Source organism: Pagrus pagrus (genome assembly GCF_965226575.1).
Source record: "Pagrus pagrus genome assembly, chromosome: 11".
NCBI classification, from domain to species: Eukaryota; Metazoa; Chordata; class Actinopteri; order Spariformes; family Sparidae; genus Pagrus; species Pagrus pagrus.
This window is the reverse complement of record NC_140195.1, coordinates 27484870-27499182: the sequence shown is the minus strand read 5'-3', so window position 1 is coordinate 27499182 and position 14313 is coordinate 27484870. Positions and strand designations below refer to the sequence as shown.

The 14313-nt window shown below is 41.6% G+C and overlaps 1 protein-coding gene across 5 annotated transcripts in view; it reads right to left on the bottom strand.

Moving 5' to 3' along the window:
- The window catches only part of tns2a (tensin 2a), a 64005-nt gene extending 49922 nt beyond the window's left edge, over positions 1-14083 (bottom strand). For 4 of the 5 annotated variants that reach the window (XM_084368019.1, XM_084368021.1, XM_084368020.1 and 1 more), the window contains exon 1: positions 13504-14083. In XM_084368019.1, coding sequence (XP_084224145.1) covers positions 13504-13632 — 129 coding nt within the window. In that variant the 5' untranslated portion in view covers positions 13633-14083. Of the gene's footprint in view, positions 1-4250; positions 4336-13503 lie in introns of those variants that run through there. The other variant, XM_084368023.1, reaches the window with a different exon arrangement.
- Positions 14084-14313: the final 230 nt, after the last annotated feature.

Here is a 14313-nt window from a genome sequence, read left to right as displayed (position 1 = left end):
AATTTTTAAAAGGAAGGTTTATAAAAAAAATATACAACAACTGAAAATTGTTGATTTTGTAATGGCTGCTTGTAACAGTGTGTCAACACACACAGTCATTCAGTGGTGTTTTTGTGACTTCCTGTGTACTTAAATCCCACCCTCCATTGAGAGTACCTCACATGGGCCGGTGCCTGGGTTCCTGCATCATTTGTTGGCGATCGAGGCCAGCGTGTGTGTTAATAAATGTGTGTCAATTCATTTGTATGCGAGTGTGCACATGTGTGTCCAAAGGGTGGGACAGGCAGTGGAGGGAACAGAGACTGCCTGTTCCCGAGGTGAGGTCAGCGGACCGACGTGATACACTTCCGTTCAGTAGGACTCCTGCTGCTAACACACACACAAAATGCTCTTATTGCCCCAGCAGCAGCGCCAACACCCCCTACTGCAGTTGTTGATATTTACTGGTAAAAAGCACCATCTGTTTTGCCTCAAAATGTTACACATGTACTTTGAGGTGGCCTCAGTAGGAGGATGACATCATCAATGGGTGATGATAAAGTGATGTTTCAGTGTGTTAGTTAGGACCAGATCTAATCAGACTGCAGCCTCTGACTCACAGAAGTTCAGTTTACAGGAAACCTGGTGCTGCTTCTGCTGAAGTACAAATTAATTGCCTCCATTCCAAAAAAGTCACTCACACGCTTATTTTCTCTTTACTTGACTGCTGCATCTCCCTCCTTTTTTGGAATAAACCAAAAAGTTACTCTCTCGCCTCCAACTAGCTCAGAATGCAGCAGCTAGGCTTCTGAATGGTTTTTACAGACAGATTAAATCACCACAATTCAGGCTTATCTCTGATTGCTCCCTGTTCGATTCAGGATTGAATTTAAGATTTTGCTGATCACTTATAAATAATGGTGTCAAGAGGGTTTCCTCTGGACAGATTTGAGAAACCTAACTTCATAACAAGTTCTTGTTTATTGTTGCAACACTGAAGGGTGGTCTTTTTTGTTGAACTTTGAAATCTCTTTTTTGGTGAAGATTATCTTAATTTCCCAACCCCAGACCTGCAAAACCCACCAGGAAAAAGTCATGCAGCTGTTTTCAAAATACCTTATCTTTTTAAAGACCAGCCTGAGGCAATGAGGCTTGCAGAATCTTCTTATCTCTCTTTCTTTCTTTCTTTCTTTCTTTCTTTTGACTTCTTTCTATTACATCTTAAACCCATTTTTATAGACTTACTTTCATGTGTTGTCCTCTTTTTATTGTTTCTATTCATTTTATTTGTAGTTATTTATATCAATGTGTTTGCATTTTTGCATCTTTTCTCATTTTAACTTTGTCTTAACTTTGGCTTAAGCTCTTCTTGCTTCTGTTTGGCCTGACTGTTTGACTTTCTGTGATATTGCCCTCTGAGTGTCCTGCTTTTGTAATTTAAAAAGGTCCACTTTGTCCACTATGCACTTTCTAATTTAAAGGCACTATCTTAATAAAATTATTGTGAAGGCTGTAACTCACAAATCTTTTCAATTGTTTCATCTTCAACCAACCTGTTGATTATTTTCTCAAATAACAGATTATTGATTGTCAATAAATTGTCAGAGATGAGTCCAAGATGATGTCCTCAAACGTCATGTTATGTCCACAACCCAAAGATATTCAGTTTACTGTTTTACAGGAGGAAATAAATCACAAAAAACTCACATTTAAGAAGCTGAAATTGGAGAATTTTGACTTTTTTCTTCGTAAAAAAACTACTCAAACCAATTAATCGATTCATAATTATCATTACTATTCAGTTTTAATGCTGCAGGAATGTCCAGGTGTGAGTGAACAGCTGGCACTGTAGATGTGAACTGTGTAACTGCATCTGGCTCGAGGGAATGTGAACCAGCCTCTGTTTCAGCCTCTTGGCTTGGCAGTGAACAGGGGGTGTCCCGAGTGAACACAGCCATCATGGAGCATTTCTGGACCATCAAACCTCTCAGTTACACCCTATAATTACAAATATAGAATACGTACTGTATACTGAGTACAACAAGAGTACTGTACTGTTGGTTACTGAGCATCTCAGGAGGAGTACATGAAGGCTGAAGTGCCTTGCTCAAAGGCAGCAGTGTTTGTTGCTCAAGGGGGAAGAGAAGGAGCATAAATCACAACCCCTCATGCCACTCTGATCAAAATACACTCTGACCACTGTGTATCTGCATTACATATGGTTCACATAGGAGACAAATAGCTAATGTCCAGCCTGTTATCAGCTCAGGAAAGCTTGGAGAGGCTCGACAATGTTATCTTGTTGTTAATCCCTGGCTGTTTTCCTCGTGTTGCAAAGTGAACGGGAACTCTGACAACACCAATTGGCCGATGTGTGATACAGTCATTTATCAGTTTTTGGCAGGCAAACAGACAACACACACACACACACACACACACACACACACACACACACACACACACCTACAATATCGTGTGTGGACTATTACACCAAACACGTGTGCTCATGCACACATGACAGATTTTTGTTCACAGCATCCTATTAGTCAATTTAATGTACCCTTGGGGAAATTGTACATTACATCACACACAGATCAAACCGAAAAGGCTGGAAGCAACACATTTACTATCACTCTTGTGTAAATTAAGCCCACTTTTCTTTAACAAGGCACTAGTTTTGACCAAATTGCACATTTTTATGTTGCACCATAAGAAACACAAACTCATGGTCGGCATAACACTACGAAATGGTCAGTTCAGAGCTGCAATAATTAGTTGAATAATCGTTTAGTTATTTGAAAGAAAATAAGTTGACAGCAATTTGGATAGTCAATTAATTGTTTCAGTCATTATTTATAAACAAAAATGTGTTGCTCCTTAAAGCAACATTATGTAGAAATTGGCATTTTGTGCAATTTGGTGCCACCCACAGTTTCTGAGTGCAACACCACTGTCGTAACTACAAATCCCAGGTCTGTAACAGTTCTTGTTTGTTGAAGTAAATATGTATGTAACTCTGTGATCCTACCCTCTCACTGAAGTTACATAGTGCAGAAACAAGTGATGGAGGGGCGGAGTGGCTGAGACAGAGACACCATTCACCCTATTACAGGACACCGTACCATCAACGTGATTTTGAAACTGTTATTTTAAGGTAGAAAAGTTACATGATGCTGCTTTAAATGTGAGGACTTGCTCTTATTGTCTGTCATTTATGATAGAAAATTATGTCTTTGGGTTGTGGACTGTTAGTTGGACAAAAGAAGCAATTTAAAGACGTCACTTTGGCCTCTGGGAAACTATGATGAGCATTTTTCACAAACTTTCGACACATTTGAAATCAATCGTAAAAACAAAATAATAATAATAATCAGCAGATTAATCTGTAATGAAAGTAATCAATAACAAAGGTAATCCTAAATTCAATTTACAAGGCACAAGGTAAATTTATTTAATTTATCTAAGGATTTAAAAAACAAAACAATGTTTGAGTCCTTTGAGTCCTGCTTCATCTATTTATCTATTTATGAACAATGAGTGAGAGACACAAAGTTAGGAACAGTCAAAAAGCAGCTCATCCAAATCACATCTGCAGCTTTTGTCCTTGGCTTTTCCCATTTACACTCACAGCTGAGAAATACTGGAAACATATCATGTGGGCACAATTACTGAGTCCCAAATACTTTATCACTGACTGTTGTCAACTTAAACATAAGTGTCCTACCTGCAGGTGTACTTGAATGTTAACGAACACAATCTCAGATCGTTGCTGGTGTTTCTTCCTCTAACATGACTTTGCGACATGAACAACAAGGGACCGGTGCTGACGCAGTAACACAGGGGCTGCTTACTGCATCATATGACCCCATTTACAACACTGTATGTCAGCTTAATGAAGTGCGACGCTTCGAGCAACTTCTCAGAGAACCGAAGTCAACATAAGTCTTCACTTCTCATCACTGCTACAGTCAAGTAACAGCAGCTAGCTAAAACATTCATATGTAGTAAATGTGGTAGGCTGTACGTAATGTGTGTTGTATGTCTTAACGTCACATTATATCTCACTGAACTGCACAGACATACAGTAGAATATATTCCTCCTCCCAAAACTCGTGTACTTCAATATTTCGAAAGTTATGGCGTCAAATTCAGAGTGCGCATGAAAACACAGCATCACACGTCCAGCATGTAAAGTCCTTCAGCAAACACTGACCGTTAAGTGACTGAAACCGAGTCACAGACAGACACAAACCACACGCTAGCTCTCCTACCTTGTTCATTTTCCCGCTACTCATTCTCCCCTGCTTCAGAAGCTGCCCCTCATCCTCATGACGGCCATCAGTAACACGGCCTGCGACTGAGATAACTTGTTTTCTTTACTCCGGTCCACCCTCAGCGCTCGGGCTGCTGGGCGGAGCTACACGCGGCTCAAAGCATGTGTGGAGTACTGTTACTGGAATGTCGCCCCCTGATTGGTCGGTGTGTGGAGGGGAGCGCAAGGATACTCGATCCGGATTGGCTGGATTATTAAACAGTGTAATAGTATTCCTAGAAAATCCTGAGGTGGTAACTTCACCCTCAGAATGTGTCATTGTATTTATCTGAGGCACCTTTGACATTTTGTGACACCTTTACATCATTCCTACATTGATTCATGAAGTCTGTGCCAGTAGTTTAAAATAAAAAAAATGCAATTAACTCATCCAATAACTACAGAATCTTTCACAACAAAATACAATTTATGGTATGCTGGGTGGAACTGGGTGTGAGAAATATGAGGTCAATAGGGAAGTATGTAGTGTGCCCTAAATTTCTAAAACAGGCATTTCAGATCTTTACATGTAAACAAACGTGGAGCTATGCAGCTCTCGCACACGCACTGAGGCGTTTTTAATTATGGGCCCCATGTGTACGAGGTGGCACTGGGCCTCCTCGCCTTCCTCCTATATGCCACAATCATTACATGTGCAGTAGACACGTTTATGTGAACAGTTAAAACCGTGAATGGGGACAAGCTCAATCTAGTCTGTGCAGGAAGTGACCCCATCACCCAAGCGTTTTCATTTGGATTGATTTGAAACTGGGTGTTATATAATATTATTAAGTATATAAAAGTGGGTGTTTTTACAATATTTTTTCATGCCATTGTCTTTTTTTTTCCTCAGAGGGTTCAGTCAGATGTTGTATTTGTACTGCTCCCACTTGGAATGACAGAGGCTGGATGACTCAAACATTTATTCACTTGTTTGAGCTTCCTTGGCTTATCAAAGCCAGACGTTACTGTTAAATATGTCAATAAATATACTAAAGATCAGCATGTCACCGATTAAAAATCCATGCTTGTTTTACCTTTTAACACAAATATGTGAATGTGAATATGAAAAGATTGTTTCAAATAAACCTGACCTGCCTCACAATCTTTCCTTACAAGTACCGTGTTCATTCATTCTTCAGTCCTCATTACTTCATCATGGGCTCTGTGTGGTCAGTGGGCTACCCCTATTTCTCACAATACACCCCAAACACACACTCTGAAATGTGCCATGATTACTGTAACATCTGCTGCTGAGTGGTGACTGATGTGTTAGTAGCATCACCTGGTGGTGAAATAAGAGAAATTCACCAGGTGAGGCAGAGTTTTGCAGCTTTGATAGGCACATATCATGACATTAACGTTTTTCTCCAACACACAAAATCTAGAACTACGCACAGAATCCTGAAAACTGGTAGGTGATGTATCAAAAAATAAACTCCAGACTAACAAACTCTAAGAGAAATCCCAGTTTTCACTCAAATAGAAATTCTAAATCACATTTCTGCAACAGTGTTGCAGTGTCAACTATAAGTTTTCAGTTTGACTCTGGGAAGCTGCCAGGGCTACAGTTGCACCAGCACATAGATGCACCCGATTAAACATTTTAATTTAATTAAACAGGAATAAAGGTACAGGTGAATGTGTTTCTTCATTTAATTCACAGCACACGCATCAAGAAATTGCAAAAACATAAATGTTTGTGTACATTTTCTGGGTCATCTGACCTGCTGAATAACAGGTAGGTAGTGTGACCAATGAAAATGTTTAGTCTCACTTCACAGCCTCATGTGCAAACAAAGTAGAGCTACTCTGGTGCCCTGGCTGGGTTGTGTGTTTAGCCCAATTAGAACTCATTGGATACACATGTGTGCCCTGTTCTGATAAACTGATTGTATCGATTTAATATATATGATATATTCACAGTTTTGTATTATAACATGGAATAGTTGAGGAGTAGAAAAAAAAGGAGTACTTTATACTGTATATATGAACAGTATTTTAAATGTATCACAGCAATGTTTACATTGAGTTGTGAGGTACTGAGCTGAAATGTGTTGCTTTGGTAAAACTGTAATCACTCTTCAAACTTCTCTTCCTTCCTCGCCTACAAACAGTCATTAATACAGAGAAATACAAATACAAATCTGACTTTATGACACTGTAAATGCTGCGATGTTTGAAGTCAGTCTGAAAACATACATTGATCATCTTTGCATTTGTTTTTATTCTTTAAAGACAGAACGAGACGGAAGTCTGAGCTGATTCCTTATGATTCAAACAGCCAAACATTTCTCATGTCACACATGGTGATACACATCTTTGATTCCTTGCCAAACTATCTGCACATGCTTGTGATTATACTCAAAATATACCACATATACATACTGTATATACATACATGTTCGTTCCTTTTGAGTTGCCTGTCTCAAATTGTTAGCCATAATATTCCACAGGCCCAGACTCCTAAAGCACAGAGCATTACTTCTGTCTGCCGCCTCGATCTTTTAGTCACTTCCATATGTGTGAGATTGACATGCAGGTATGGAGGCTGGGCAGTATACACCCCCACCAATCAGTGTAGAACAAGACTGTGAGTCATGACGATGCAGTTATCCTAACCGAAAACAAAAACACGTGCAGTAATGCAGACGCTCGTTTAGCTCATGAGCCAAGAATTTCCGGCTCTGTGTAGAAAAAAGGGATAGACTGGGGGGTCCTGGGAAGTTTGATTGTTTGTGGGATTTTCGGCTGCCTTTCTTTATGATCGTGGTAGGCTGATGGGAAAAGAGATGTGTGTTGAAGAAGAGGAGAGGAGAGAGGCATTTAGAAGAAGTAGTAAGGTGAGAAAGGTAATAGGAGAGGAGCAGCGGAGGCAACATGTGAGACTAACAAAATATTAAGGGACCATGAGAGACAGGAAGCTGGTGCTTGGGATTGGAATGAGGGGTTGAGTTGGTGCGTAAAGTGGGGGAGGGGGTGTTGGAAGAAAGATGGAGATGAGGAAAGAGGGGGATGTAGTTGTTGGGGATGGGAAGAGAAGGGAATTATTTTAGGTGTTGTTCTGAGAAACTACTGAGTGGTGATTTACTGTAAGTTCTCTCTGCACGTTGACACCACTATGCAAGGTGCTTTATATTGGTGAAAACTATGAAACACTGCAAGGATACCAGGTGTTTTTTTTGTCTTGTCTGTCTACAACAGAGAATTTAGAGTCTCGAGGTAGTGTAAGGGCTTGGATCATGCTTGGAGGTAAATGAGAAAGGGGTGGACAAAGTGGGAACATGGGCCAAGAGGAAATGAGGGGAGGAGGAGGCTAGAAAAGGGGGCCGTGCAGCTTGACGAAGGATTGTGTAAGACAGCACTCCGCCAAAGACTGATAAGGTGCAGCTGTTGAAGGAGCGAGAGAACAGTGGGAAGAGTGTGTGAGGCGCAGAGATGCTGGTGACACAAACCAGCACGTGTTCACATTTATTGTGCCGATGAGCTCGATAAAAAAATCCTTCCCGTCGCCCAACGCCGCCCGCTCCTAAACATGTTTTTACAAAACTTGGACAGATTTGGAGCTCGACATTTTTGAGTGTAAGAAGAGAAAATATATCATGCATACTTCGCTGTGAGGTGTTTTTCTTTTAAGGGTGGTGCTGGGATCGGTTTGGGGGGGCGGTTTGCAGAGGAAATGGTTTATGTCTTTCCCTTTCCCCTCGATCAGCTTTCATCTGCGTGCCCCGCTACACACAACAACAAGCATTCCTCAAATCCCTGTCAGAGTTTGGGACGGATGAAGCCGCAGGAATCTAGCCTACAACAGCCACCCCCTGAGTCTGGAGTGTATGTAGGAATTCACCTTTTTTCTAAAGTGCAGGAGTCTAAGAATTATCTTAATTTCGTTTCTATTTTATTCTATTGTATTCTGGATATTTTGGGGAATGGGGGTTTGTCTATATTTAACCCTCACCGGTCACTGTTCCTTCCTGTGTTGGGTGTGTGTTTGTAGTGGATGCCTGTGGCTCAAGGCCGCAGTATTTGTCACGGCCAATCTAAACTTTGTTGCTCATGAGAAATTATAGGGCCGCTAGACAAATACACACTATAAAACCAATGACACAATGCCAGCTCTCTATGTATTTCTAGAGTCAAAAACACACACAAAAGAGCAGAACTAGTGTCAGTACAAATTTAACTTTTTATACAAACAGCGGGTTGAAAGAGCAGAGCTTACTTCAATTTCTGGATCACTAGCACTTTAAGCAACTACCGGTAAACCAATAAGGGGGTCAACATATCACCCCTGAACTTAACTAAAGCATCTTTCACACATTGTTCCCTGTACGTTGCAAGGCTAACCTTTCAGGTACTGCTACTGATTTTCACAATTCGAACACGCAGCAAGATTCAAGAACATTTCTGTCTTGCACCTTTTCCCACATGCCATGGCAAATCCAGAGTAGATGGGGCAAAGGACAGAAGAAGAGGAAAGGTGGAGATGTAGGTATACTTGATGGGGGACGTCTCTTATTATTTTCACGAGCGAGTAGCTGTTTTTAACCACTGCCAAGGTTCTTGTCATTTATTTTATATTTAACAAGTTTAAGAAGTCACAGATTCAAAAACATGATAAGTAGAGTAATGTGACTTTTAGCTCACTCCACGTGAAAGCACCTTTCACCAGACGGAGGTAATCTTTAGGTGTTGGTCGCTGCAATATTACTGCTTTCATTCACAACCAGTCTTACCGGCATTTTGCCTAAAATGTTACGAGGTCTTGAGGTGGGAACATCATGATCCCATGCAGGAATGTTCCTGAGTTTCACGGATAGACTGCATGTGTGAAAGGGACCACAGACACTACAGGGATTACAGAGCCTGTACTGGCACAGCCGTGCCTTGAGCAAAATGCTATGGTCAGCATGCTAACATGCTCACGTTGACAATGCTAATCCTCTGAATTTTAGCAGGTAATACCACTTTAAGCAACTACGTTTGGTGTGTTAGCAAGATAACATTTGCTAGTTACCGTGATAGTTTGACCTAATGATGGCACTTAATGAAAGTTTAGAGTTATTACGATTCTTCCTTGGTAGAGTGTATGGGGGGAAAAAATCCTTGTTTGCTTTTGTTTTAACCAATAACAATTGTCTTAGGCAGCACTACAACCAGGATGCAACCGAGCCCCAGCAAAAGTGCTGTTGGGTGGAACCGCACCTGTGGAGGTGAGCCCGGGCATTAGAGTACCCGCAAAAGGAAAATTAAAAGCTACTAGCTTTTTATGTTTGTACCATAGTGACCAGGTCAGTGTTTCTGGCCGATTACACAGAGAATTATCGCTAGAAATGTGCCCCCAGCAAAACAATGGTTTTCCTACAGTACGGCAATATTCACATTTTCCTATGGTCAGCTATGTAAATCGCCACAATTTTTCAAAATATAGTGTACACTTACAGACACATATACCTTCCTTTAGGTGGCTATAATACATCTTGCTGCCGGTACCATTTAGCTTTACAATGCTCTGTTGACCTCTCAGTGCTACATGCTGCTTCTCCACACAGGGGGAGAGCTGACAGACATCTACTGCAGGTACATAAGTAGGAATAAGTACCTCATACCTCATAAGAAAAAGACCTCATCTATCAATTTAAACCATTCCATGGCAACTCTCAGTCGAGCCTTTGGCTGTGCATGTAGGTGAATTAAGTATGTGTTTAATATGATGCCTGCCAAGATATTAAGACATTCACCTTTCAATGCCAAATATGATCTGTTTGTAACATAACACTCAATAGGACAGATGAGAAAAATGATTTTACGAGAAATAACCTCGGGGTGTAATTTTCATTACTGCTGTCTGAGGCTCGCCTATGTTAATTTGTCCCACATGAATTCTGCATCATTCACGTTTACACCATTTATTCTCTTTATTATTATTTTATTTTTTTTAAAAGAGCCATATGATTTATTTTCTCTGTCCACTAGAAACTGTTTAGACATTTTTAGAATGTTGTTTGTTTATGCTCAGCTCCCCTCCATCAACAAATGTCCAGGAATAGTTGGACAGTGTCGCAGTAAAGCATATTTTCAGTGAGTACATGACTACAATTTTAAAAGGCTATTATCAAACTATTATGACACAAAGTCAAGACAGTATTCTTAACTATCTGAAGGACGTGTTTCAGCTTTGTGTAAACTACGAATACACACAGCTCTTCAGTACAGTGAGTGAAAAAAAAGTTCTTTAAAAAATGCCCTGAAATTATGAATTTTCCAAAGGAAATGAAAAAACTGATCATAAAAACGTATAAAACATCCTTTACTTGTGTTCCTGACATAACATCGGCAAATGATGTAATCACACTGACAGCAGCATGTGGAACATCATTTGTCCAGTGAGTATTTGGCTTTAAGTCTGACAGGGTATGTACAGTACGTGCATGGTGTTTGCCAGGACATAAAGAAATTAAAGCCAAGTCACATTTTTCTCAATTTCTCCCGAATAGTTTCATCATCTCACACCTATGACTGTCCGCAGGCCCATGGAAAAGAACCACGATTATATAATAATGATGATCAAAACAAGAAGGTAATGAAGAAAGCCCATAAATAGATGAGACAACATCTCCTCCTCCAGGATAACCAGTGGGATCTAACTGGTTCCCACACCCCTGTAGTGGGGTCAGTCACTGCAGGATGACGTCGTGCAGAGGGCTCCACGTTCCCACGCTACTCAGCATGTGATATGGAGCCATTGGGACTGTGGTGCAACCAAGCATGCACACACACTCACAGAAAGCGAGGGGAGATGGATGTCGGCATGCACATTAAGTACTTCGAATTCACACATCTGGATAAAAAAGACATAAATACTTAAGTCTGTGTGTAATCCAATGTGATGTAAACTGGACAGAGGTCAAGGTTCTCACTGTTCTCTTGATGGCTAACAGCACTTCAAGATCCCTCCGGTCATCCTGCCTGCCTCTGTTACATTGTCATACTATGGTAATTCTTCTCCAGCAGTGCTGAGGCCAGCACAACTGGGCCATTGTATCTGCACAGATGTGACCTCCGCTTGGAGATGCCATCGTCATCCAGCATCATCCTTTAAATCAAGGGCCAAACAAAACACACACACACACACACACACACACACCCACACACACACACACTCATACACAAACACACACACACACTTTTGGAACGATCCAACACAAACAATCTCTTCTTCAAGCTTTAACTCAAGTTAAAGAAGAGTGGGAGTGTAGTCCGTTCCTGGCACTTTTCTGTATCTGATGGTGATCACCTGCAGACACTGACCTTTGAACTCCCTTCAGCACAGGGCAGCAGAGAAGAGAATTTCCCATCATTTCCCATAGTGTGTGTGTGTGTGGGGGGGGGGTCGTGTGCGAGACTGCAGCTGGACTTGAGCTGCTTTCTCAACGGTTTTCATTTTCATCACGTGAGCCACAAAAGACATTATACAACTTTTTCACATATGTGGTAGTACTCCCTAAGACCTGTGACACACTTGGATGTGTAAAAGTCCCCATTCAGTGAAGCTATATTCATTTTGAAGGGCTCGGATAACATCGGGCTCCATAAAAGAACAAACCACGCTCTAATATAAAAAAATCTTCACAGTTTTCTAATGTTCTAACACTATGAAGTGAATGACTTCATTCTAACACCAATATCCATTAGACAGCTGGTGAGTGATTTGCATTGGAAGATATGTGAACTCAGCAAACTTGTTTATTTCTGTTGTCATTTTCAGCTGAGACTGTAGTGTTTAAAGATATGCTGGTAAACACAATGGTGTTGTGCTTTGGTGCAGTGTGCTTGCTGGTGGGTTTGACATTTCACCATCGGTCGGACTAACTGCTAGTTTTGGGGACGTGCCAGATGGTCTGTTACACAGAACAATCTGGTGGCTGCCACTAGAACTGAAACTGAAAAGGGAAGGAACTTCAACAAAATACTAATACCATCTGTCTATCAGCGTCTATCACGGGCTAGCCTAAACCAATCAGATTAACGATAGAAGGCGCTACCAGCCGAGCCTGTTGGTAAATCAAACTTTTATGGAAGCCAGTCAAGAGAAGAGCGAAAACATCTTTTCCCTCGAGAAACTCCTTCACTGCTGTTGTTTGCTGTTCTCCAGGTCTGATATAACTGATGCTATAGCAGAAGCTACGCTAACCTCTTGAGTCGCCAGTAGAGAGCTGAAGTCTCGCCCCTCCGGTGGAACCCATGGGACCTTATTTCAGAAAACCTATGTATGGTACTGAATGGAGAAAGACAAATAATTTTTTGATCTCGCTTGAATTGTGCCATGAGCTACACATATGATGTAGATAATTCAATAAAGTCACAGTTTGTCTTAAATAAAGTCAAATATCATCAGCTCAGTGATCTACATCATCTCGCTCAACATTCGTCACTAACACCAACATGGCCGCCAACTCTGCACAGTGTGTGCGTATTTTCACAGTCTTTTAACATTTCGTTAGTTTTATGACAATCTGCAACTTTCTTGACTTGGAAAATGATCTTTTAAATTGACACACATCATGATTCATGACACAATTCAAGCGGGAACGAAAAATGATTTGTCTCTCCTCATCCACTACCATACATATTTTTTTCCAAAATAAGGTCCCATGAGGGAAGGGGCGTGGCTTCGGCACTCTATAGGATGCACATAGCTTGAAGTATGGCAAGATGAATTTGTAAGATTGCACCATAATGTGATCTAGCAAATCCAGCTGTCTGGAAAGGGTAAGGTAAACTCAGGCAGTTATTTTCTTTTATCGGTGGCCCAACAGGAAAATGGTCTCCAACTGAATGTTAGTGAAAGTGTCATTATCATAAAGCACAAACGTGCATTTAAAATGACTAAGATTTACACACTTAAATAACATCATGAAAAAAACGTACGTAAGCAAGGGGATGGGTTCGGTTATCTCCGGAAGTTATAATAAACAAACACTGTGATTGGTTCTGTAGTCGTATCACATTACTGTAGATACAGTAACTCAAAAATTGCAAAGTTGCTCTATTACATGAATGTCTGTGGCAGATACTGTGTGACCCTGACCACAATTAGAGGCTTCCTTCATAGTTACCCAAGGGGGAGGATATCAACACTTGCATGCCCAATTACAGCGAACATCTACAATTTCACCACACACTCATGTGAACACTGCATGCACACTGACCTTTGTCAGCCTCATCCTGCCACTGTCACTCCTCTCTGGACTCCTTCTCTTCAGAGACGAGCTCCTGACCACCGGCACTGGTTGCACCTCTTCCTCCCCGCACCAGTCTGAACTCAGGACGCAACCCATATAGATGGACAGGGTCCTGGACTCTGGGGCTTGATCCTCCTCCTCCTCCTCTCTCTCTCTCTCTCGTCTCTCCTTCTGTCCTCCCAGCTCCCCTCTTCCTCTCTGTCCTCTAAACAGGCTCCAGCTCGGGCTCCTGGGCAGCTGTTTTTGTCAGCTGGATAGGAGGAGAGGGAGGCCCTTCCCCTTTTCCTGGCTCTCGTTCAGCCCTGCAACAGGGACAGAGGGAAGGATACACTCTGCATGCTCTCACCGCCCTCCCCCTTCTTTCTATACGCACTTTGAAAACACCTCTCTCTCCAACGTACACGCAGTCACATGTGGCCTCCACCCCCCTCACTGCTCCTCTTTGTTTCACACACCCAAACTTTGGTTCCCTACTTTGTTTTTCTTGGAGTCGATCACACTCACTGCATCCCTGTCCTTTATTCCCTCACCTTTTATTTTCTTATTCTTTCCCATCCCCAAAAACCGTCTCTCCCTTCCTTCTCTCTCCCTGCCCTCCTGCTTCTACCCCTCTAATCTGGTTGCCTCACTCTTACATATACAATTACCTCTCTGTTCTCACCCCCACCCATCTCTCCTCCTCAGCAGTTTCCTGCTCCCAGATACAGGCACCCTCTCCTCAGCTCGGGCAGCACATGGTTGGCATTGTCTAGAAAACAACCAAGAAAAACCAAACAG